This window comes from Micromesistius poutassou (assembly GCF_964030765.1).
Source record: "Micromesistius poutassou genome assembly, chromosome: 5".
NCBI classification, from domain to species: Eukaryota; Metazoa; Chordata; class Actinopteri; order Gadiformes; family Gadidae; genus Micromesistius; species Micromesistius poutassou.
This window is the reverse complement of record NC_140275.1, coordinates 703,492-728,491: the sequence shown is the minus strand read 5'-3', so window position 1 is coordinate 728,491 and position 25,000 is coordinate 703,492. Positions and strand designations below refer to the sequence as shown.

At 47.5% G+C, this 25,000-nt stretch overlaps 1 protein-coding gene across 1 annotated transcript in view; it reads left to right on the top strand.

The window, feature by feature from the left end:
• Positions 1-17,748, top strand: part of LOC311343910 (transient receptor potential cation channel subfamily M member 3-like) — a gene marked incomplete at both ends in the record, with an annotated part of 55,139 nt that extends 37,391 nt beyond the window's left edge. Inside the window, 6 exons of the mRNA XM_084468876.1 lie at positions 7,413-7,492; positions 9,586-9,787; positions 11,550-11,763; positions 15,185-15,309; positions 16,943-17,114; positions 17,738-17,748. Coding sequence (XP_084325002.1) covers positions 7,413-7,492; positions 9,586-9,787; positions 11,550-11,763; positions 15,185-15,309; positions 16,943-17,114; positions 17,738-17,748 — 804 coding nt within the window. The remainder of the gene's footprint in view (positions 1-7,412; positions 7,493-9,585; positions 9,788-11,549; positions 11,764-15,184; positions 15,310-16,942; positions 17,115-17,737) is intronic.
• Positions 17,749-25,000: the final 7,252 nt, after the last annotated feature.

Below are 25,000 nucleotides of genomic sequence, written 5' to 3'. Positions count from 1 at the left end.
GGAGACCCCTGAAACTATTATAGAGCATCGACACAGGGGGACGGGGTGGGGCTGTAGTCACAACACATCAACACATCAACACATGCATAACACACACATACACATACACAGACACACACACATGTACACACACACACACACACACACAAAGCTATTATTGGAAACCATTCTGTTCCCGTCACAATGTTATCTATCCAAGTGTTTGTGTGTGTGGGGGGTAGCAGGCTGGAGCGATGGCACGCCAGTCTGTTTAATGGGCTCTCCTGCCTCTCTGGCCCCCCCCCCCCCCCACGGGTCCAGACAGCATGCGGGTCCACAGCGATGCCAGCCACGGTTCACCGCGTTCTGCTGCTCCTTTTGGATCGTACTCTCCTCTCACGATCCCAAACAAGAAGTGCCTCCAGAGCACGGTGAACACCTGCTCCACAAACCAAAGGACACCCCCACCCCTCTCTTGACCTAGCTGCAGCGCCCGCAGCGGAGAGCCCGCTCCGGAGAGCCCGCTCCGGAGAGCCCGCTCCGGAGAGCCCGCTCCAGAGAGCCCGCTCCGGAGAGCCCGCTCCGGAGAGCCCGCTCCGGAGAGCCCGCTCCGGAGAGCCCGCTCCGGAGAGCCCGCTCCGGAGAGCCCGCTCCGTCCCACACTCGTCGCGTGGGCCCTCACCCTCCTGCGCTTCGTCTTGTTTATGATCAGTCTTTACTATTACCGCTGGACGTTTGATTTCTGCTCCGTGCTCAATGCCACTGTAGTTAACGCCACGGCGGCGTGCTGTACCGTCCCTGCCCCGTGGCCACTTTGTGTCCATCGGGTCTTTTTACTCTGCTGGTTTCACTGCAGTCTCCCACAGGGATAAAGCTGGTGTTCTTTTATTGAGTGGAACACACACACATATGCTCTCATTTTCCCACACACACACACATATACACACAGACACATAGACACATAGGGCCCTAGTTAGACGGTCTAAAACGCAGACGTCACGGTGCAAAGTCAAAGTACTTTGTGGGCAGTTCTACGGCGCTGTTGCTATTATGACGGTGAGATAAATGAGCTTTGCGGCCGGCGCAAATCTAAAAAGGGTTGTGCTGAAACCTGTAGGTATGTTTTGGGCATAACGTGCAATAAACCAGTGAGAGTTCCACCTGCCATCCCCTTTAAGACCCAGCGCATTTGACTTGGCAAGTTGATATTTTGACAGCGCGTTTGCAGTCTCCGCTGAGACAGATGCATGACCACATGAATTTCAAATGGCTCAGTTTATGGCCAAATAATAGGCATAATTCACACATGGAATAGCGTTTTCTTCTCCAACTTCAGAAACACCTCGTCATGTCAATTGCGGCAAAGACAACTTAACATACACTTAATGTATGATATGCAGACGCGGTCCTCGATGGCCGCAACTGTGGGTCTATTTAATGATATGCGCCAATACATTAACAAACATTGTTTGTTACCAGTATTATATACATTATCGTTATTGACTTGTGTTCATAATATGCATGTGTCCCCCCGTTAATATACATCGCCATGGACTGTATTATGCGTGACGGGTTTAGTTTGCATGTGTTTAAACAGATGGGTGCGCACACACACGCGCGCCAAGCATCACCCGCATTCATTCATTCTTTTAAACACTCACTCGCGGTAGAACTGTTTTCTCACGATCAAATACTCATCAATCCTAAAAGTAATGGGCTTGTACACGATGTCTGTGTCAAGAACATGTGTACAGTGTTTGATGTACGGTGTTTCAGATGCATTCATTTAAAAGTACAACTTACCGCTGTATCAGCTGTTCTTTCCCAAATCATTTAACCAACCATTTACCCTAAAACAAGATTTTGTTTTGGAAGCCTGGAATATACTTTGCTCGAATGTATTATTGTTATTATTATTATTTTAACGCATGCCATAGCCTACTATACTTCATTCATGTTCATTCATGCAGCCCTATTGGAAAAAGTGTTTCCACAATCCACATGCTATTTCTATGCAGTTTCACACGTATGACTAATCTTGACATCATAATATTTAAATCAGGTTAATAGTTTGCATGTTCGTGCTGTGTATAGCCTACTTGTGTGTAAGCGTAGGCTATGTTGTAGTTCCGACCTGCCATGGCACGTCAAAATAGCAACAACAACTGCGCTATCCGCTATAGGTATTTTTCAGTCAGTGGCGCATTTTTTAGATCACTAAAAGAGCAACAAGTATCATTTGCGCCGGAACACGCCCCTGCTTTTTGCCGACACGCCTCTCCAGGCGCAAGTGTAGTGGCGCCTGGTTGCTGGGGGGAAAATGCGTCGGTGTAGAAAGTCAATTGCGCCGGGCGCAAGATAGGGCCCATAGACACACACATATGTACTGAGACGTATACAAAGACACAGACACACACTTATACACTCACATGTATACACACACACAAATGCACACACACACAGACACACACAAGCACACACCACAATCAGAAACAAAGGACAAGATTTATTAGCGGCCTAATCTAAATGTTATTGGAAGTGTGTGTGCAGTGGGGGAATGCTTTATCTAATGCTGTCCCAACTGATTCCCAGGAGTAGTTGTTGTTTAGACATCCAGCTTAGACTTGATTAGTTTGACGTGTGAGAACAGCTGAATCCCTTGGTTCTGCATGCCTGCCTGGATAAAATATGTAGAATTCAGCACAGAGTTGTTGAAGTCTGGACCGCACACACACACACATACACACACACACACACACACACACACACACACACACACACACACACACACACACACACACACACACACACACGTGCACTCACATCAACGCCAAAACGTAGAGAGACACACACATGCACCATCAACACTATCCTCCACACACACACACACACACACACACACACACACACACACACACACACACACACACACACACGTGCACTCACATCAACGCCAAAACGTAGAGAGACACACACATGCACCATCAACACTATCCTCCACACACACACACACACACACACACACACACACACACACACACACACACACACACACACACACACACACACACACACACACACACACACACACACACACACATTCCAGCAGAGCTGATAGAGCCAGAGTAGAGTTGGGTCTGAGTGCTGCTAGTCTAAGCAGCAGCCTGCTATGGTTGGCTATGGTGAAGTGTGTAGTGCTGTGAGGTCCTGTGCTGAGGAGAATCTGGCTTTTACTGTCACCCTTTGCCTCCCATAAGAAAGGAAATCTGCACGTATGAGGCTGTGCCACAATCCAAGGTGAGTCGTTGAATCACCATGCTTGTGTATTATTCTCTCTCCTCACTCTTTTGTTTATCAAACGGCTTTGTTTTTAGGTCAGGATGATGCATTGGAAGTTTATTTTCCCTCGACATAATGTGAAGTGTATTGAAGGACATCCTTAGTTTGTTAGTTCAATTATCGTTAAATTACTTTTGAATGCAAATTAGTAAGAGAGGAAAAACAGTGTTTGTTACTTTTCAATCAAACCTTATTGTGTTTATCTTTAATTAAATGTATATCACATTAAGCTTGGTAAACAATACAAATTCAAGTCAATTACGGAGTGATGTTTAGGGTGTGCTGTTAATTATTGTATACCAGCTCGTCTTTTAGAAACGTTCGCTACAAAACCTTAATATTTAACGTGACAAAGCTCACAGTGTTCAAAGGAAATCGAAGGCAAATACCAAAATAAGTTTTCACGATAATTTAAAAAGACATTACCAACCTATCACACAATCTGCAAAAAAGATGTAGGCGAGTTGCACCGTCGATGACGGACAAGATATATTGATTGTTTTCTACTAAGGACAATCATAACTTATTACTTTACCAAAACCAAAAGCAGAACAGATTGCTTTAGCGTCAGCAGAATCACTTCTAAATACATCCATTAAATGTACAAAGAGTTCCCCTCCCAGGCCCTGGTGAGGGAGGCCCCGGGTGTTGAGTGCAGAACACAGGTTCCAATAAAGAGGGGTTGTTGACTGCCAACAGCCTTTAAGGACACTTTATATGTCAGCCCAGCCTCTTACTAACACAAACAAAACACACAGATATACAGACTCACACACACACACGTACACGCACACGGCTAACACATCTTCACACGCAGACTCCAAATACACACGCACGCACGCACACACGCACGCACACACCCTCTCACACACACACCGAACACATCTACACACAGACTCCAAATACACACACTCACTCACACACACACACACACAGACACACACACACACACACACACACACACACACACACACACACACACACACACACACACACACACACACACACACACACACACACAGACACCAAGTACACACAGACTCCTAACACACACAAACTCACAAAATCACACGTACACACACACAGACACACACCTAACACTCCTACATTTACAGAATATGACCACACACACACACACACACTGGACAGCCTCCTTGTCTCCATACATATGCTTTGTCACCCAGCTGCTGTGGTTGGCACGGCGATAAATCTTAATTACGACGGGTCTGCAGGCGGCCGTGCATCTCATCAGGCCGTGGCGGGCCTCACGGGGGACAATAGGCACTGGCAGAGAGAGGTGGAGACACGAGGCAGAGAGGGAGAGGATATTAGGGGATACACACAGATATGCACCAAAGACCCCCCCCCCCCCACACACATATTCAAGATATCTGGTCTGAGAGCAGAAATGTAAAAACAACGAATACGATGCAAGGATTAAAAGAACAGGAGGAAATTAAATTGGGGGGGGGGGGAAACAACTAGTGATTAAACTTTACCACTGTAGCACACACATTTAACAGAGTTTAATCTGCTGCCATGGAGCCCAGCCGTGGTGGGCTGGTTGGGTTCCGGTAGAACACCGCGGGCGATGGGGATCTACTTTGTGCTGCAGTTAGCCGGCGGACGATCACCGTGTCCGGGAGGTCAGCAAGAGGGTACGGGGGTGGGGGGGGGGGGTGGATGTGAGTCGGTGTGGACCCCACTGACTCAGACTGAGTTGAGACTGAGTGCGACCTGTGATAGACTCCCCCACCCCCCCCCGTCCCCACACGCCACCCCTCGTCCCATCCCCCCCCTCCCCCCCCACTTCCCCGAGGCTTCACCCCCCCCCCCCCTCCCCCCCCCCTGGAGTTATGGTTAATCGCAGCAAGTCGGGTGTCGGGGTAAGTGGGCCTGTGTGCGGGGCCTGGCCCGGTTTGTTTGTGTGTGTGTGTGTGTGTGTGTGAGAGAGAGTGTGTGTGTGTGTGCTGGAGTATTTGTCCAGCGGTGGGGTTTGGCGTGCCGCGAGCTGACAGCCTCCAGTGAGGCGTGCGGGGCTGTTTTGGTAGCGCGGCGGAGGCAGACAGCTCTGTACAAGCAGCCGTCGGCCCGCCTGCTGGAAAGGGACGCCCCGGGTACTCTCCCCGCCACGGCGGAAAAACAAGAAGAAAAACAAACGACTTTTCCTCTTTTCTTTAGTCGCTGCCGCGTTCCGATCTCAGTTAGCGCCGGGAACCCGGACCGAAGGACGGTGGTGTTTGGTGGCGTGGTCTCCGGGGGTCTCTGGTTCTGTGGTGTGTCGTTATTCGGTTATTACATGGCCCCCCCTGTGTTAAAAACAATGACTAACACACAGCTAATCTCTCTACTGGGATTGGTAATGTCAATGTAACCTTTGAACTGGGAAGCACATCACGATAATGACGTCAACGTCAACGATCAATTTTAGGTGACCGGTATATTTTGAATACATGACTTGAATACATGATGTAAATAAATGAATGGCTCGATGCTATTGTTCTTTTCTGTTTTTGTAACATAAGAATAATGTTTTGGATTTGTGTTTTATGTAACGGAATGAGTGAATAATAAGTTACAAATAGTAACTGTGTGAGAAGGCATGGGATATTGAAGTGTGAGAAAGCAAATTTGAAATGTCTTCCTTCAAGCCTGATATATATTCACACGACAAGAATGCTTAAGCAAGTCAATTACAGTTAATTCCTGGGGAAGAGAAGTTTAGAAGTTTAGATTGATAGAACAAACACTGAACTTTCACTGTGCCTCTTGCACCTAAAATATTTATTAACATGCCAAAATCTCTGAGGATGACAGCGATGTCTACATTGTGTGTGATTGATCAGAAATTCAAGGGCGGGCAGGATTTGATGTTTTATTTCCACACTCTGAATGAAGTGAAGTGATCAAACGGAAAACACATTGAGTGGGCTATAAGAACATGTTTGTTTTCAACTTATTTTCAAGTATTCTGCCAGCTGTAGCTTATGCTTTATCCAAATCTATTATTTTGTTATCTGTCTTTGGGTACCACTTTTTAACTCTTATTCTAATTCGTGTAGTCTCTGAGGGTGCTACCTCCAAAAAGAGGACTAGGACACCTCCTTCTCGTCTACTGCAATTTTAACAAGAAAGAAATCAACAAAGCTCACCAGGAATTCCTCTTAATGCTGCATGTCTGTGTGTAACCCAAACCTTGATGGTCACCAGACAGATCCATGACTTCACCATGTGTCCAAGCCTCTGTCTGTTGGGTAATTGGTTGAAACCTGTCAATCAAGTGGATGTGAAGGAGCAGTATGTAGACCCACACACTTGTCATGTCACTGTCTCAGAGCCTAAGGTGTCTTCATCTAACACCTCCTGGTCACATGGTGGTGGACTGTCAAATAAATTCATAGATACATACGTACATAAAGTAACATAAAGCACACTCACAAACACACTTACACACTCATCAATGAAACATATGTGTGCAACTGAGTTTATACGTAAATGTGTGTGTGTGTGTGTGGGGGGATCTCTGTGCTTGTCTGTACTCACGTCTGTGTACATCTTAACAGTTATTTTATGCCGGTTATACCCCCCGTTTTCTGCTGTAAATTCTGCAGCAGACAAATCCCTCCGTCACAAAGATCTCCGTTGTTTTCCGTCCCGCTTGGGCTGGAAACCCGCGTTTGGATCCAGTCAGATGAGTCCGCCAGGCTGGATGTCCTAGACCAGTTACGTCCAGGTCCTTTTGACGCCGGGACTCTGAGCGTGTGTAGCCAGGCAGCCGTTGCTATGAGGTAGAGGTGAACCTCTGCATGGGGGTGCTCTCTGCAGGGGGGTGGTCTCTGCATGGGGGTGCTCTCTGCAGGGGGGTGGTCTCTACAGGGGGGTGCTCTGGAGGAGCAGGTCGTCAGTATTCCCCGGTGTGTGCGTTCCTTCACTCTGGTATTCAGGGGTCAGCCCAGGACGGCTGCGGACAATACTGACTTTGGTTTCTCCTTCTTCTTCTCCTTCTTCTTCTTCTCTCTCTCGCTCTCTCTCTCTCGCTCTTTCTCTCTCTCTCTCTCGCTCTCTCTCTCTCTCTCTCTCACTCGTTTCCACAGGCACAGAAATCATGGATAGAGAGAGTGTTCAGCAAACGAGAATGTGTTCATATCATAGTGAGCGCCAAAGACCACCATAGGTGAGTACACACTCCCTGTTAATGTACTGAGCAGAATACTGGTTCTGTTACTGTTATTGGTTACTGGTACTGATTATGTCACTGGTAATTATACTGGTAACTGTATTGGTACTGTTACTGGTAATCAAACTGGTAATTGTACTGGTACCTTTACTGGTAATGTGACTGCTAATTGTACTGGTATTGTAACTGTGACTTTTGCTGGTAATGTTACTGGTAATTGTGCTGGTACTGTAATAGTTATCGGAACTGGTACTGTAACTACTGGTACTTATGCTGGTACTGTAATTTACAGTACTGGTACTGTAAGTGTTACTGTTATTGGAAAATATTCTAGAGAAAAATCCCAATTATCGGCTCTATGGCCAATTTACCAGAACATATGTAAATAAAAGGTAAATATATGTAAATACATGAATTCAAAGATAAAAGCAGCCCTTTATTCAAATGAACTGTTTAGCATTGAAGAAATAATTGTCTGGTTGTTTCCAACAGGGGATATTAGGGAGACGTGGCTATTCATGTGAACTGCTTTATATTAATTCAATTATATCATGGGAGACTTTAGAAGGCATACCACGTGAGTCAGCTAATGGTGTGTCCTGTTTCATGTAGGGGAGCAGGCGAGAGAGTAAGAACAGCAGTGATATGCGCTCTGGTGACCTTTTAAAACATGCCTCACAGTAACATCATGCTGACCTTCATTTGCATCACAGGTGGTCATTGGCCCTAATGAGGGGAACATGCAAACAACCACCTGCTGCCACACCGGTTAAATATCACAAACAGCGCTTTGACGGACATAGTAGCATTTAAGGACAGGGAACATTATATAAAATGATATCTGTAACGCTCATCGTTTAAAAGGTTACACCGAAAGCAGTCTCTCGATTACAAACCATCCCAGCGTCTGAGTCAATGGAGCAAAGGTTTGGTGAAAGCACGTTGAGCACTGTAGCGTATGTGTCCTTTACACACACACACAAACACACAAATACACCCACACTCACTCAACACAACGCCACAATACAAATACACAAAGAAGCAGATGCGTGTTTGCAACGACACACTAGCATGCCCAATAAAGTCTGTGGTGCACACACGTGCACATGGGGATAGGGCGCTCAGGGGGGATCATCACACCTACAAATGAATTCAAATACAGAGTTGAACTAACACACACACACACACTCACACACATTCACCAGACGCCGGCGGGTTCTCCTGCGGGAGACGTGGCGGTGAGACGGCACCGTGTGCATTTTGTTTTACCTTTCGTCTGAAAGCCGGAAAACTTCAACTGGACGGAATCAAAGAGTCCTCGACAACGGTTGTCAGGGGGTTCCTATAACTCCCAACTCTGTCTCACCAGACAGAAGGTACCTCTGTGTTCTCCGGCAGAACACGAGAAGCCCCGTGGCACCGTGTCACTCAGAGCCTCTGTCGGCACCGAGGAGGGTGGAACGTATCGGAGTAGGGCTGCAGGCAGACAGTTCAGAGCAGACGCACACTGAGAGCTGCCCGCTGCTCCAGGGTCAGTCTGACTGCTCGTCTCTACGTGGAGAGGAACGCCCAATGCCAACGTTGACAATAAAAACTGTAAACATGTTAGTTCAATTCCAAAAGGAAAAGTGTATGTACAGTTTGGGGCATCTGTCTCTCTCTCTCTCGCTCTCGCTCTCCCTCTCCCTCTCCCTCTCTCTCTCTCTCTCTCTCTGTCTCTCTCGCTCTCCCTCTCTCTCTCTCTCTCTCTCTCTCTTTCTCTCTGTCTGTCTGTCTCTCTCTCTCTTTCTCTCTCTCTCTCTCTATTTCTGTCTCTCTCTCTCTCTCTCTTTCTTTCTCTCTCTCTCTCTCTCTCTCTCTCTCTCTCTCTCTCTCTCTCTCTCTCTCTCTATTTCTGTCTTTCTCTCTCCCCCTCTTTCTTTACACATTTCTCCCTCTCCCCACGTCCCACTTCCTCCCGGGGCTCTACAGAAATTTGAATATCTTGGTGTGATAAATCAGCCTGTTTAAAACGTTGACCCTATTTATTTGTATCTCTCTCTTGCACACTCTGCCCCGTCTCTCTCTCTCTCTGTCCCGCCCTCTTTTAGGTGCTATTGCGGCCGTCTGATAGGCCAGCATGTGGGCCTGCCGCCGGGCATCTCGTCCAGTCAGAACGACAAGGCGGAGCGCCTTGCCAAAAATGACAGCCTATCAGAGAAATGGTCCATCAGCAAGCACACACAGCTCAGCCCAACGGACGCCTTCGGCACCATCGAGTTCCAGGGCGGGGGACACTCCAACAAAGCCATGGTGAATATTCCACCGGATTATAAACCCGGACCGGACGGCTCGCATTGTGCACTGTCCCTTCTTTACATACATGGTAATCCACGGGGAAGCGTCAGTGTGTCTGCCTTTTTACTGAAGTCCACAGCAGGGAGAGAGTGGAGAGAAACTGCCTGGTGGCAGAATACCCCCCCAGGGCCTGGTGCCTCGGCATTGTACCCTGCGGGGAACCCTGTTCCTCCAGCACTGCGTCATCCCGCCCTGGGCTAAATGACACCAAAGTTAAAGCAGGAACACATGCAGAGGCTCGGATGGGTGGAAGCTCCTAGAACAAAGAGAGGGGGGTACGAAAGAGAAAGGTGTTATGCAGATCACATATGGAAACCGTTGTAACCGGGTAGATCTTGTCTTAGATGGAACTAGAGGTGGCTTGTCATCCTTTTGACCGATGAAGGACTAGGTGTACCGATGGTCCATGTGATGTCAAGTCCCCCCGATGTACTTGTACCCTCCGCCCTCCCCATGGAAACATCCTCTCAGTGACTCGGAGAAGCTACAGGATACATTAGGACTATTAGTTCCAAATGGGAAATTAATGATAGACAGTTACAGGCACCTCACTGTAGAAGATCTTATGGTTCGCATTCACCTCTAAGTCTATTAAATACATTATGTTCCCACACACCTGGAGGTCAGTGTCCATGCGTGTTATTCAGTGACTGAGTACTAATGCTGGGTTCACAGAATCATTTGCTTGATTTTGTGCCCTATTTCCCCGTTCCAACTCTGGTCAGCAAAGCCTGTCCGCTCAGACTATTTTCCCTACCTCCGACTGGGGCCTCACCGATGTTCAATCTGTACTGATTGCATTTTGAAAGATTTCAGTTTAGGAGAATAAGGAGCAGGTTGTTGCAGGAAGGGAACTGTTGGTGTGCTGTTCTGGCCAGATGGCCTTACACAGCCCCATCACCATCACATCCCCCCAAACGATCAAAACAATTACGTTTATCTCCCTCTATCATTAGGGAGTGTGTTCTCTCTCACCTTTCTCAAATTTAAAGAATCATAAGGCATACCCAGGCATAAATATTGCATGGTAAAATTGCAGTCAAATAGGTGGTTAATTTAATAGAAATCCATCACAGTTAATTTGTCTTTGAATGATTAATGAGTGCAGACACAGTTTATCTCCAGTTCGTTTGTATGAAACATTAATCATGCTCATTGTCTCAATGTGCAGCCAGTATAACACAAACACCCTATTAGTGGTGTAATCTAGTTAACGAGAGGAAGCCGTGGTACCTTTATAGAGCCTACAATTTGAGTTTGTTTGTTTGTTATAAAGCTGCAAACGCTAGAATTTACAATGAATGTGCATGGCAAGAATGGTGTGTGTGTGTGTGTGTGTGTGTGTGTGTGTGTGTGTGTGTGTGTGTGTGTGTGTGTGTGTGTGTGTGTGTGTGTGTGTGTGTGTGTGTGTGTGTGTGTGTGTGTGTGTGTGTGTGCGCACTTGTGTGTAAAACACTACGCAAACGCTAAAAGTTAACGCGTTGAAAGAGTGTTTGTGTTTGTGTGCACATGCTTGTGTGTGTGTGTGTGTGTGTGTGTGTGTGTGTGTGTGTGTGTGTGTGTGTGTGTGTGTGTGTGTGTGTGAGTATGAGTAGGGTACCCTTAAGGCTTGAGTGCAGTACCATCCCAATGTCCATGCTCGGCGGACTGCTCTAATGCTGTCTGTGTGCCTCCATGACCCCATCTCCTTCCCCTTGCGCCCCCCTTCCTCCTCCAGTACGTGCGGGTGTCTTACGACACCAAACCGGACCTGCTGCTCCACCTCATGACCAAGGAGTGGCAGCTGGAGCTCCCCAAGCTGCTCATCTCCGTCCACGGGGGCCTCCAGAACTTCGAGCTGCAGCCCAAGCTCAAGCAGGTCTTCGGCAAGGGCCTCATCAAGGCAGCCATGACCACCGGGGCCTGGATCTTCACCGGAGGGGTCAACACAGGTGGGCAGCCAGAGGGGAACCGCATTTACATTTACATTTACATTTACATTTACATTTAGGGCATTTGGCAGACGCTTTTATCCAAAGCGACTTACAATAAGTACATTTGTCATAAGAAGTGAAACAATACATCGCCATCGGTACAGTAAAGATGTTCACAGAACCAAGTGCAAGTGCTGACAATCTCCAGGCTGACCCCATTCCCCGTACACAGCAGTGATAGCCAGCTACTGCAGAGGCTACACAACTAAGTACATGCTACACAACATGCATGCACAACACAATTAAGTACATGCTACACAATTAAGTACAATGAATGAATACAACCTGTATTAAGTGCGTTCATCAAGTGCCAGGACATACAACAAACAATAGTGCAAAAGACAAATAAGGGACTGAATGGCTATGTAAAGTCTAGGTGAACTCTGAACAGGTGGGTTTTGAGTCGTTTGCGGAAGCTGGTGAGCGACTCTGCGGTCCTGACATCAGCAGGGAGCTCGTTCCACCACTGTGGTCCCAAGATAGAGAAGAGTTGTGATTTAGCTGATCAACCTTTGGTTGCTCTTAGTGATGGCGGTACCAGACGTCCAGCTGAGTAGTTGAGCGGAGGGATCGAGCTGGGCTGTGTGGTTTGACCAAGGCTTGGAGGTAGGCAGGGGCAGCTCCAGTACCTCACATGTGTACTAAGTATTACTACTACTACTAACACTACTGACTCACAGTGTACAAGGGGAAAGCCCAACGCACATGGAGCACCAATGGTGGGTTCATATTGGTAGCACGACCAAAGTGGAGGATCCCTCCTACCAGGGATGGTTAGGAGTGGAATGGAGGCCATAATTGATGTACAAAGTAGGATTGCAAGCAAACTTAAAAGCAATATAACAGAACATTTGGATTGTCAATAGTGATGGGGGCAGTGGCGGCTGGTCAATAGAGGACGCTAGGGCGCCGCCCCTCCGTGAAATATTCACTCGAATATATCTGCCAACTTTGAATAAACTATTATACATACAAAATAAATCAACAAAAATACATAGCGTTTATCCTCGTTTAATTGTGTGATAGACCGTACTTGCAACTGCCAGCAACCATTTAAACACGTCTGAACGTCAATGATTTGGGCTAGGCTAGTTATTGGTCATTCGAAATAAAGCCCTCCTTCAGATCAGGGGCGCTGGCCAAGTTGAAGTCAACGTAAGCTCGCAAACTTTTTTCTGTCTATCAAGCAGAGATGGCTTTTCTGTGTGTGCCCCAGGCCAATGATATGGCTTTTCTGTTTTTTTTATCACCACACGATTGGACAATTCAGGGAATCAATCAAATAAGCTACCTCCCTCAGCAACACTCGCGCAACACAACTACAGCAGAGAAGAGATGGATCGCTAACTAGCAGAGAGTTGTAAAAGCACTTTCCACCCATTTCAGTGGAGGAATTGGACTCCCCAAGCAATGTTATACTTAAAAGGAGCAAGTAAGTTACATATTAGTTTAGTCTTTCGGCCTGTAGCATATAAATAATAAGCAACTGTCCCATATTTCTAACTGCATTAGCCATTGAGACACAATAATGGACGCTATAGGACAGTGATCATGATTTGCCTCAATATCATAATAACAACAATGGGTAAGCTTGTAAGCTTGCCCAGGCCCTGCAAGTCAGGATGTAGGCTATGAATCTGAATGAATAGTAGGTAATAGGTGGTGGCCATCTCCAAAATGCACCAGAATACAGGAAATCAAATCTACCAAATTAATCTTTTTCTATTACTGCGCCCCACCAACAATTTTTATCACCAGCCGCCACTGGATGGGGGGCTGGCTGGGGGGCAGGCTGGTAGCCTTCAGCCAGGGCCGGTCGCCCGGTCCTGATCACAGCAACACACTAAAGCAGAGACAGCATCACGGTCAGATGGGGCAGGGTGGAACATGTAGGAAGACTCTGATCCAGTGCCTACGGGGAGCAGGGGCAGACTAGCGCTGGCTAACTGGTTGATTGAGCTGTAATGAGAGCTGCGGGACCCTCAGAGGAGCTAAATGAGAGGGCAAAAAGCTAGGTTTTAAGTTCGAATTCTAATTTCGCTGCAAGGTCGTCTTCCCTGATTACAGGTGGAAATCTATTCCGCAGTAAGGACGCTCGATAAAGAACGGTCCGTTTCATGTTGATTTCTTTTTCAACTTTTGCAATTGAAAGAAGTCAAGCTTTGAAGACCGGAGCGGCAGAGAGAGACACTAGGGAGTGATACGGTCCTTCAAGTAGGAGCTAAAGCACGCAGGGTTTTAAAGGGAAGCAGTGGCACCTGAAACGGAGCATGGATGCGGAGCAGGAATGGAGCAGGGCTCTGTTCTTCTGCCTGCTTTGAATTGGAACTGAAAATTGTATTATTTTTAAATATTTTGTGTGCGTCCCTTACACCAGACAACACACATGTACACCTTTCGATCCGTAAAATTATGAAAGAAAATAGTATGTCCATTTATATAATGTATTTATAGATTTGTTTGTTTTGTCGTCTGTGATTTTTCATGTTATTTCTGAACAAAAATTCCCATCATTGTCATCTGTCCTCGTCTATTGCAAAGGCTACTGGATGGGGAGCTGCGTTTTAGAGCCGCGAGTCTCTGAACACACCAGTGCCTCTCAAGCATTTAATTGAAACATTCAAATGTTGGCACTGCCTCTACTACTATTGTATGCATGTGTCTCTTACATCATAAAAGGAACATAGCTTTAAACACATAAAAACATAAATCTTTAAATGTCATGAATGAATGAATGGTTCACTTTAAAACCACACTACCTGTCGTCCGGGGAGATACGGTGTAATGCTTGGGTGACAGAATGGGTACAAAAGGGGGGTCGGTAGAGCCAGAGAGCTGAATAATAGATGGGGGTGATAGAGAGAGGTAGGAATGTCATGGTGTCAGGAGGAGAGAGAGAGAGAGAGAGGGGGGGGGGTATGAATGCCATGGTGTCAGGAGGAGGGAGAGAGGGGAGAGAGAGGGAGGTATGAATGCCATGGTGTCAGGAGGAGGGCGAGAGGGAGGGAGAGAGGGAGAGAGAGAGATGGGGAATGCCTTGTTGTCAGGTGAAAATGGAATAAGTGTCAGGAGGTGAGAGAGAAGGCGAGGGATAAGATGGCTTCTAGGTATAATTGTCACCCCTCTAGAGACCACATACACATTCCCAGGAACCACCCATTATGTGTGTGTGTGTGTGTGTGTGTGTGTGTGTGTGATAGCCTGAGTGCTTGTGTGCATTCAAACGTGCATGTGTGCGTGTGCGCTAACACACATACCTCTGAGAGCACACAAACGTTTTCAATTAAATGTCTGCTTGTTATTCTACCCGACAACGCACCCTGTAACGGCCTTCCCTCTCGCCCCCTCTCTCCCCCTCTCTCCCCCCCTCCCCCCAAAGGAGTGATACGTCATGTGGGGGACGCGCTGAAGGACCACGCCTCCAAGTCCAGGGGCAAGATCTGCACCATCGGCATCGCTCCATGGGGGATAGTCGAGAACCAGGAGGATCTAGTGGGGAAAGATGTAGGTTGGTGTGTGCGTGTGTGTGTGTGTGTGTGGGTGTGTGGATGTGTGTGTGTGGGTGGGTGGGTGTGTGTGTGTGTGTGTGGGTGTGTGGGTGTGTGTATTGTGGTCTGTTTTTGTGTCTATGGGAGAACTGACTGAGTAAATAGTATCCACAGTTAATTGGATGCTGCTTCCAGAAAGCCTAGTGTGTGTGTGTGTGTGTGTGTGTGTGTGTGTGTGTGTGTGTGTGTGTGCCTTACATGATCCAGTGTGTGTGTATGTGCGTGTGTGCATATGTGTATGTTTTTTTTTGTGTGTGTGTGTGTGTGTGTGTGTGTGTGCGCAATGCCTTGTGACATGGTGTCCTGGGAGTCATAAATAAATACATCTTGCAAGACCCAGCTCACTCACTGCTACATCTCTGTTGACAGCCTATTAGCTGTCATGCTGAGGAAGCAGAATCTATCATGCGATTACGACACTGCGTAGAAGTAAATGAAACAGATGCTGTAGCAAACCCAGCACCATTAATGGCACACACACGCGGGCTCATTCAAGTCCGGAAGAAGAATGAGAACAGAAAATAAAACGCTTTTTTAGTTCACTAGAAGTTGAGTCATGTCCTTTGCTAAAGTGTGGGTCTTAAGTGGGTAAGTGTGGTCGTGAGTTGTGCCATCTACCGTCCAAGGCATAATGAATCCCTCCTTAATCACCTCCACTTGGCTGAACAGTTCGGCATACATTTGTTTAAAAAACACCAAGAATCAGCTGCAGCTGTTCTGAAATGCATCGCTTGGTTCCCACCCCTGAGATTACGGGGTGCAAAACATAATAACTAATATCTCGTTGCTATCTTCATTAAAAATTGGTGAGTTGGATATTATACAAGGCATGGCTCCGTCCATGGAGAACGTCTTCAGAGGCCTGCATTTACCGCAATGTACCTCTGTCCTCCCCTCTGTCCTTCTCTCTGTCCTTCTCTCTGTCTTTCCCTCTGTCCTCCCCTCTTTCCTCCCCTCTGTCCTCCCCTCTGTCCTTCCCTCTGTCCTCCCCTCTGTCCTCCCCTCTGTCCTTCCCTCTGTCCTCCCTCTGTGGTTCCCTCTGTCCTCCCCTCTGTCCTTCCCTCTGTCCTCCCCTCTGTCCTCCCCTCTGTCCTTCCCTCTGTCCGTCCCTCTGTCCTCCCTCTGTCCTCCCTCTGTCCTCCCTCTGTCCGTCCCTCTGTCCGTCCCTCTGTCCTTCCCTCTGTCCTTCCCTCTGTCCGTCCCTCTGTGGTTCCCTCTGTCCTTCCCTCTGTCCTTCCCTCTGTCCTTCCCTCTGTCCTCCCCTCTGTCCTTCCCTCTGTCCTTCCCTCTGTCCGTCCCTCTGTCCTCCCCTCTGTCCGTCCCTCTGTCCTTCCCTCTGTGGTTCCCTCTGTCCTCCCTCTGTCCTTCCCTCTTTCCTCCCCTCTCTCCTCCCCTCTGTCCTCCCCTCTGTCCTCCCTCTGTCCGTCCCTCTGTGGTTCCCTCTGTGGTTCCCTCTGTCCTCCCCTCTTTCCTCCCCTCTGTCCTCCCTCTGTCCGTCCCTCTGTCCTCCCTTTGTCCGTCCCTCTGTCCTCCCTCTGTCCGTCCCCCTGTCCTCCCTCCTGTGGTCTGCCCTCCGGTGGCGGCTCCAGGTGGTGCGGCCGTACCAGACCATGTCCAACCCCCTGAGCAAGCTGACGGTGCTGAACAGCCTCCACTCCCACTTCATCCTGGCGGACAACGGCACCACGGGGAAGTACGGCGCTGAGGTGAAGCTGCGGCGGCAGCTGGAGAAGCACATCTCCCTGCAGAAGATCAACACACGTGAGTGACGGGTTTTGTTCACGAGGACCAATCAGCAATCGAGCCCACGGCGGTTGCAAGGCGCAGAGTCAATTAGGCCGACGCCGTCTTCGTTTTTGAATGACAATCGGCAGTTTGAGGGACGCGATAATACAATGAATACGCATGCACAAGCACGCACATGAACGCACATGAACGCACATGAACGCACGCACGCACGCACACAACTTGGACAAGCACACACACACACACACACACACAGAACTGGTATATACACGTACATACACGCACACACACCAACATTCACGTGCACAACTGGTATATACACACATAAACGTACACACTAGCACACAACCCCCCCCCCCCCCCCCCACACACACACACACACACATAACTGGTACATATACACATACACAAACCCACACACACACCTGGTGCTTTATTAGTGGTTCGATAACGGGTTAATTGGGTTCAACTCTTTATTTGTGGCCCCAACCAGAGATAGAGGGGGGGGGGGGGGGGGGACATTCTCGCTATCCTCTCAGAATTAGGAACACAGGCTGTCTGACTCTGTTCGTTAAGACCACCAGGACCAGAGCCGCTGGGTGTGTGAGAACAGTTCCCTGGTTCCCATCGGTCTTCAGACGACACCTGACGACACCATCTCTCTGTGTCACGTACCGCCACGCAACCCATGGCCTGAAACACATTCCCCCTGGTGAACACACATGGATATTCAACAACATGTGTCTGTCATCGCTCGTGTCTGCACATTATTTGTTTTTTAACTTTGGGTTCATGCCAGTGTTTGCTTGTGGAAAGGTCTTTTTCCAGCACCTGTCACGATGCATTACGGTTATTTCAGTGTAGCCAGGGAACCTATCGGATCTCTCTACTGGGTTGTTTCACCTCTCTCTCGAAGCGCGGGTGTTATGCGTAACCTTGTGCACTCCTGAGAGAGTGATTCATGCTTTCATCTCTTCTCATGGTGTCTACCGCAACTGTCCATAGTAAGGGGCAGAAGTCATAAACATCTGGTTTATGTCCTTAGCTAGTAATAAACACTGTTGTAAATCCACCTGCTACATCCCAGGGATGGTTCTCACTGGCCTTCCTGTGCAATCAAAATAGAGTGTGCTGCTTTCAAACATTGGCTTCTGGCCCCTCGTAATGAAACACACCTTTTAACTACTAAATCAGGACGAGACATCATTATTGCTATTAAAAATTATAGGCTACAGATAAGCAGGATTGTGTTATTAATGGAGAGTCATCTTGAGGTGATTATGATGGCGGGGTCATCTTCCTAAATTAGTTATTTTAGATTAGATTTTTTTCTACATATTTATGTTCTCTTTATATATTAATCTGCATGATTTTATCTGTTTTTGTTTTTTTGAACACTTCCTACCACTCACAAGACCTGGAAATCCTGAGCATAGACGCGCGTATGTACTGTTAGCAAAGCATGCTAGCCATCAGCTAAACAGAGGTCACTCGAGTCATGTGACCAATGGCCTTCCCTTTGTCATCCTATGCCTGGGCTCATACTGAAGAGGCTGGGGAGGCCAAGGGACGCCCAGTCGTCACACCAGCATCCCCCCAGCTGACCAACGTCCTCTGCTAACAGGTTCCTTCGCTGTATGTACATGTTGCTATGCTACTTGAAAAGCTCCCGGTTGACCCTTGGCTGGATCCGTCTTCCCACTGTTTAGGAATCAATCATTTATATGGTTTCTGGTGTCATGTGGTCGCAGCCTCACAGGTATAAATCTGAAGTTAACCCGGTAACAGTCTCAGACGAAAATAGCTGTTGTCCGAAAAATGATTTGCTATAACTCCGGCCAGTAGAGGGTGCTACTGAGAGGAAATGCACATAGTGACTGTAATCTGACTCACCAGAATTTGATTTCTCCTACTGTTATATCTTCATATTGAGGAAGAATTGAAGTAGTTAAGGAGTTATATTTGTCTGATGTGTTTCAATGTGTACACATGTGTAAATATGTATGCAATGGGAATTTGTACTTTTTTATCTGTACAAAATGAATAAATTATAAACAGAAAAACTAGGGCAGCTTTCATGCAAAGACTTTACTTCAGCTGGACCTGAAATAGATGTTACATGATGCAAATGAAGGGAAACTGCCAGGGTATTCATTACCTTTGAGTCAAAAAAATGACAAGTAAATGCTCTCTTGTGTGTTGTCTGAGAATAATATCCAGTGCGGTGTCTGTTTGTATTTGTTCACTCATTCACCTCCAGGGTAGACAGAGCATTTCTCATTTTAAATATTCTTCACAGCCTTCCCACAGGACCCATCTGGAGGCTAGGGTCCAGTGGAAAGGAAAAAAGGAGAGAGAGAGAGAGAGCGAGAGAGAGAGCGAGAGAGAGAGAGAGAGAGAGAGAGAGAGAGAGAGAGAGAGAGAGAGAGAGAGAGAGAGAGAGAGAGAGAGAGAGAGAGAGAGAGAGAGAGAGAGAGAGAGAGAGAGAGAGAGAGAGAGAGAGAGAGAGAGAGAGAGAGAGAGAGAATCACTAGATGTACAGAGAGAGAAAGAGAGAGGGGGAGGGAGAGAGAGAGTATCACTAGATGTACAGAGAGAGAGGGGGAGGGAGAGAGAGAGAGGTGGCAGCAAGTAGTTTAGAATCAATTGTTCCAAGACTCTTCGCTGAATCCTTGCTTAACGCACGCTGAGTGAGCACATACATGGTTTTGAGGAATATGTGTGGAGAAGATTGGGGGTAATCTATCCCAGGGCCAGCTCTGTGATGGGTTCCAGCAGTACTCAGACTAATCCTGCTGTGCCCTGGTGCAGTGCTTCCACTCGTTACTGACAGAAAACCAATTAACTTGTAATGTCCTTGTGCCACATTATTTTTATTATTATTATTATTACAACTGTGAAAGGTTTATCATGATGTTCATACGGTCACACATTCTGATTTGTATGTTCATGTAGTAATGGTGGTCGTGAATAGCCGTAGTGTTTTCCTTTGGTTTCGCTTATTTGGTGTCATTCTCTGGCGTCCATTAGTCGTCCTGGCAGCTCTACTGGCACCTGTCATATCTCATCTGCAGAGAGGGCTCCTGTGGTACCTAGAGTCGCTTATCTTCCCGTCCCAAAGCCAAGGAATGTGTTCCTTTCTCCCCCAAGTCCTCCCTCCTGTGTGTTAATGGGCAGTGTCACTCGCCGCCGGTCGCTGTCCACAGACGGAGCGAGGCAGTGAATGAATGCTGTATGAACCAGTGAGTTGTAGTACTGGGGAACGAGAGCAGGGCCTGTGGTTCCTGGCACGCAAGCGAGCGTGCCCAGCCATCTCTGGATATGATGCAATGCTCCTCCTCCATACGCCAGCCTCCACTGGCGTGGCAGCAGTCCTTTCAATAAGCAATACTTTTTTGGGGGTCATGTGAACAACATGCTATGTTCTACGTTTCTCATTTTGTTGCATTGATACCCATGGCTGAAATCCACATGCATCCCATGTAATTGTTTTAGCATTATCAAAAAAAAAAGCAATTTTCTCCTTCTCCTTTTGCTTATACCCAGAAACCAGAGGCCGTTGTGTTTATACATTGTAATCCAGGAATAAAGGGGTACACTGTTTAAAATGATTGCGTTTTTTTTTTTGCCAGTGGGATATTGTTAGTGTTTGAGGGGCTGAAAGGACGAGGAGTGGAGAGGGAGAGGAGAAACAACAAGGTTACGCTGAGGCGCTGAGAGGAAGCAGATAATTGGATAACAAGGAAGGGGACAACGACTAGGAGGGGGAAGGAGGGAGGGAAGGAAGCGAGAGTGACGACATCACGAGACACGAGACCTTGTGGAGTAGAGAGCAGACCCAGACGGCTCTGTTGAGTTACGGAGTGTTCCAGATGCCTCGTGCACCGACCGCACGAGTTGCAAGTGGGAAAATCTCCCAACTTTCTTGCGGCATTTCACGGAGGAACGCCCCCTTTTGGTCGGCCCCACTCGGGATTCTGAGAGTAGAGCGAGCTCAGTGAGGCCGACCGCACGACTCGACAAACAAAAATGGCTGCGCCCATGAAGAGATTTATTTTCGTTGGTCATTTTAATGTTGATTTTAAATGCTCTTACACACTTGATTACATTGCTACTTTATTCCGGTCACCAATTTATGCACTGGACGGTCTTGCTGTGCGTGCAATACAATGTAAAGTTGTGTTGTTTGTTTTCGAGCTGGTTTGAATGACTAGCTAATGACAAACAGGAACGCTACAAGTGCCACAAGCCAGGAAATTACGTCACAAGAGCAACTCGTGCGGGTGGTGTAGGAGGCATCTGGAACACACCATTAGGCAAGAGGTGGACAACGCCACAGCCAAAACAGACGGAGCAGGGGGAAACAAGACAATAGGAGTGGAGGGGCGAGCAAACATGCTTGTTTGGTCTAAAAGAAGGAGCTGTTTTCCCTCACATGTATGTATGTGTTCTCTGGGGCGGCCTGACTTGACCCACGGGGTGCAGAAGAGGATCAGATTGCTTCTGTTTGTTTTCCCCTCCAGGCGGGACTTTGTCTCTGTGAGTCTACACATTCAAAGCAACGCATCTTTTTGTTTGGTTTGCTCGAGACGGTTTTCATTTTGAAAGCAGACTGCCTCTCAGGGATGAATCAACACCCCATAGCTAAACAAAATGCTGTCATTTGCAATATTTGGAGAGTGAAAGGGATTTAAACAGCCTTGGGGACTGGTAGTAAAAGGTTTAAGAGTAAGTAGGTCTGTCCTTCGTGATGGATAAGCAAATTAGTACACAAATAAGTCACTTTTTGGCCTTGGTTACACCTCAGTCTTAAGTACACATCAGTACGACATAACAGAAGTAATAGCAGCGTTACGCGGTGGCGTGGATTGGCCGAAAGTTGGCGTCATGATGGAGACTGGAGGAGATGTATGGCTGGATTTAAGTGTAAACGTGAGGGTATGATGATGTTTTGGACAGAAGAAAAGCCCAAGTCATGGCTATATTTATTTCAAATAACAAAAGGCCAAAGAAACACTAGCAACGAGCATCTAGGCATTGAGGCGTTGTTTTCATTCAACCTATCATTATTCGTATTTTGGGGTTTTTCTTTTACATACACAGGCACATATACACAAACACACGCGCACAGACACACACACAAACACATGCACACACACTCCTACCCTCTTACAAATGGGTGGGGTGTTCCTTTAACCCCAATTTCCCCGCCGCTGTGTCCATGCCCTGATCGATTCTCTGTGGTTCACTGGTGCCTGATAACGACTTAACTCAGCTGCAGTCAAACACGCGCCACCGACCGGATCCAGAGATGGCTCCCTTCAGCAAAACACAAATATCGTCTGTCATAACCTCCAAAACAACCGAGCGAAAACAAAACCAAACAAACAAATCCCCAAATAGCAGAAGCATGACGAATAATGGATAACGGTTGGACTTTAGGAGGGCACCGGGGCACAAGTTATAGCTGTGATGCTCGCTGGCGTAGGCAAGCCCCTCAGGATGCATCACATCCTCTCCTCCCCGCCCCCCCCCACGGCCCGACAGTGGTGGACAGCATCTACGGTGCGTCTATCTAAGGTGTGAGCATCATGTGGTGTAAGACGGGGAGGCGGTGTGGTGGCGGGGAGGGCAGATGACCCACATAGTGCATGTTCTCCAATCACACACTAGTTGGACACAAGGGGACGTTCTCACACAGGCCGTCCAATTCCAATCACTGAACGAGCGTACACTTTTAAACTACCGTGGACATTTTCACACCCATCCACCCTAGCATACATGTACCCGTTGTAGGCGTTCGTGCATGCAGGCATGCACTCATGATTTAAACACACACACATACTGAAATATGGAGTATGTGCTGAATGTATCAACCCAACTTCCCATATTAACACACACAAACACACATTTCTATTTATGTAGGTTTTACATGCTTATACACGCACTTTCTCTCTCACACACGCACGCAATCACACATGCACACACCCGCACACACACACACACACACACACACACACACACACACGCAGTGAGTCATCAGCAGGACTCTAATGAGGACCATTTAAGCATGTTACGTGTGTCCTGCTCAGCCACCCCATGTTCCTCTCTCCCTCCTTCTGACTCTCCTGCCTTCCCTGCCTCCCTCTCACTCTCTCTCTGTCTATTTCTCCATCCGTCTGACTCTCTCTCTTTCTATCCCCCTCCTTATCTAAATCCCTCCATCACACCATACTCCCAACTCCTCCAGGCAGGATAAATATAGAAAGTGTTGTCTGCTGGGAATCATCCACTCTCCTCTCCTACTCCTCTTCCTATCCGCCACTCCTCTCCTACTCCTCTTTCTATCCACCCTTCTTCTCCTCCTTCTATTTTCATCCCCTCCTCCCCTCCTTTCTCTCCTTATCTTCCCCTCATTCCATTTTCCTCCAGCACTCCTCTCTCCTCTGTTATATTTTCATCCACCACTCTCCTGCTCTGGAGGCATTTTTTCGCTGTCTCTTGTCTTTAGTGATTTTCTTTCAAGAAGACACCAATGAGTTGGAGTAGAGTTGAGTTCAGAGGCAGGACGGTGTAATGTGAGTTTAAACAAATGTTTGCAGACTAGAGATGCGCGGATGGGCTATTATTTCATCTGCAACCACATCACAAAATGCATCATCCGTCCGCCATCCATCTGCACCAACGTTTTTGACCAATTTTCAAAACCGCAGCCGCCCGCAATCCGCCGGTTGTTTTTAGGTCTATAGGCGATGCAAGGTGCTGCTGACGCGGGGCTATAAAGCAAGCCTCGATATTAAAGAAACGCAGACTCAAGCCTATTAATACATAATTAACAACCCCAAAACTTTTCTGTTTGCCTTGCAAATCAAAGTTTTCTGACTTTTTCTTACCTTCTTTCTTGAGCTAGAAGTTTAACTTGTTCTGAACATCTCGCGCTGCCATTGCCCAATGTCACTTCTGAGTCAAATCACTCCATAATCTCTTTTAAATTCCTTATTCCATGAGTGGTAGGCTACAATGACTGGCTGGTTTTTAGTTCTCCCTTTTTTAACTTTTCCAATCCGCGGTTTAGCCGCGGAGTCCGCGGCTGCAACCGCCAACCGCCAACCGCCAAATCTCTAGTGCAGACGTTCTTGGCGATAGAGCATGTGCAATGTGCAGGCACACATTCATGCACATCTCATCATGTTAGGTATTTTGGTTGAATCCCTGACAGCATCACAAAGTTGCCAGTTCACGGCATTCATATTGGGTGTTGAATTCCCACTGGAGCCACCCCAAACGTGTGCACTCACAGTGTATCGTGACACACTTTGGAAGAAAGCATCCACCCAATGGCACACTTCCATTCCAAACATGACAGAAACAAGGGAACAATAACAGGGAGATGAATCTTCCAGGGAGCTGTTCCCATATCTACGTGTGTGTGTGTGTCTCTCTCTCGTCTGTTGGTGTGCGTTTGTGAAAAGACACAGACATGACCGATAAGACAGGTAGAGTGATCGGGAGCGACAGAGAGCTAATCTGGGAGGAGAAATGGGGCAGATCAATAGATACTTTAGTGGATAAGGAACTAAGGCGTCACAGAGGCTCTGTAGGACAGACAGGAGAGAGGATGGCGGAGTAGGTGATACCTGTGGTACAAGCGGCCTGAGACCACAGTGAGGATGGGGGGGAAACAGCATTAGTTCACATTGTGTGGCGTCTGACAGGATGATCAGACAATCAGGGAAGAGAGCAACAATGTTTTCGTCATGCAAAATGGATCCCATCCCTCCTTCCCACGACGGTCCCGCTAACAAACACATTATCTCCGTTCTTTGTGAGTTAGCGGCTGGGATTACTTGCGACAACAAGGGGGTCGGCTCTTTGTGCACTCTCTCGTAAATACCGCTCTG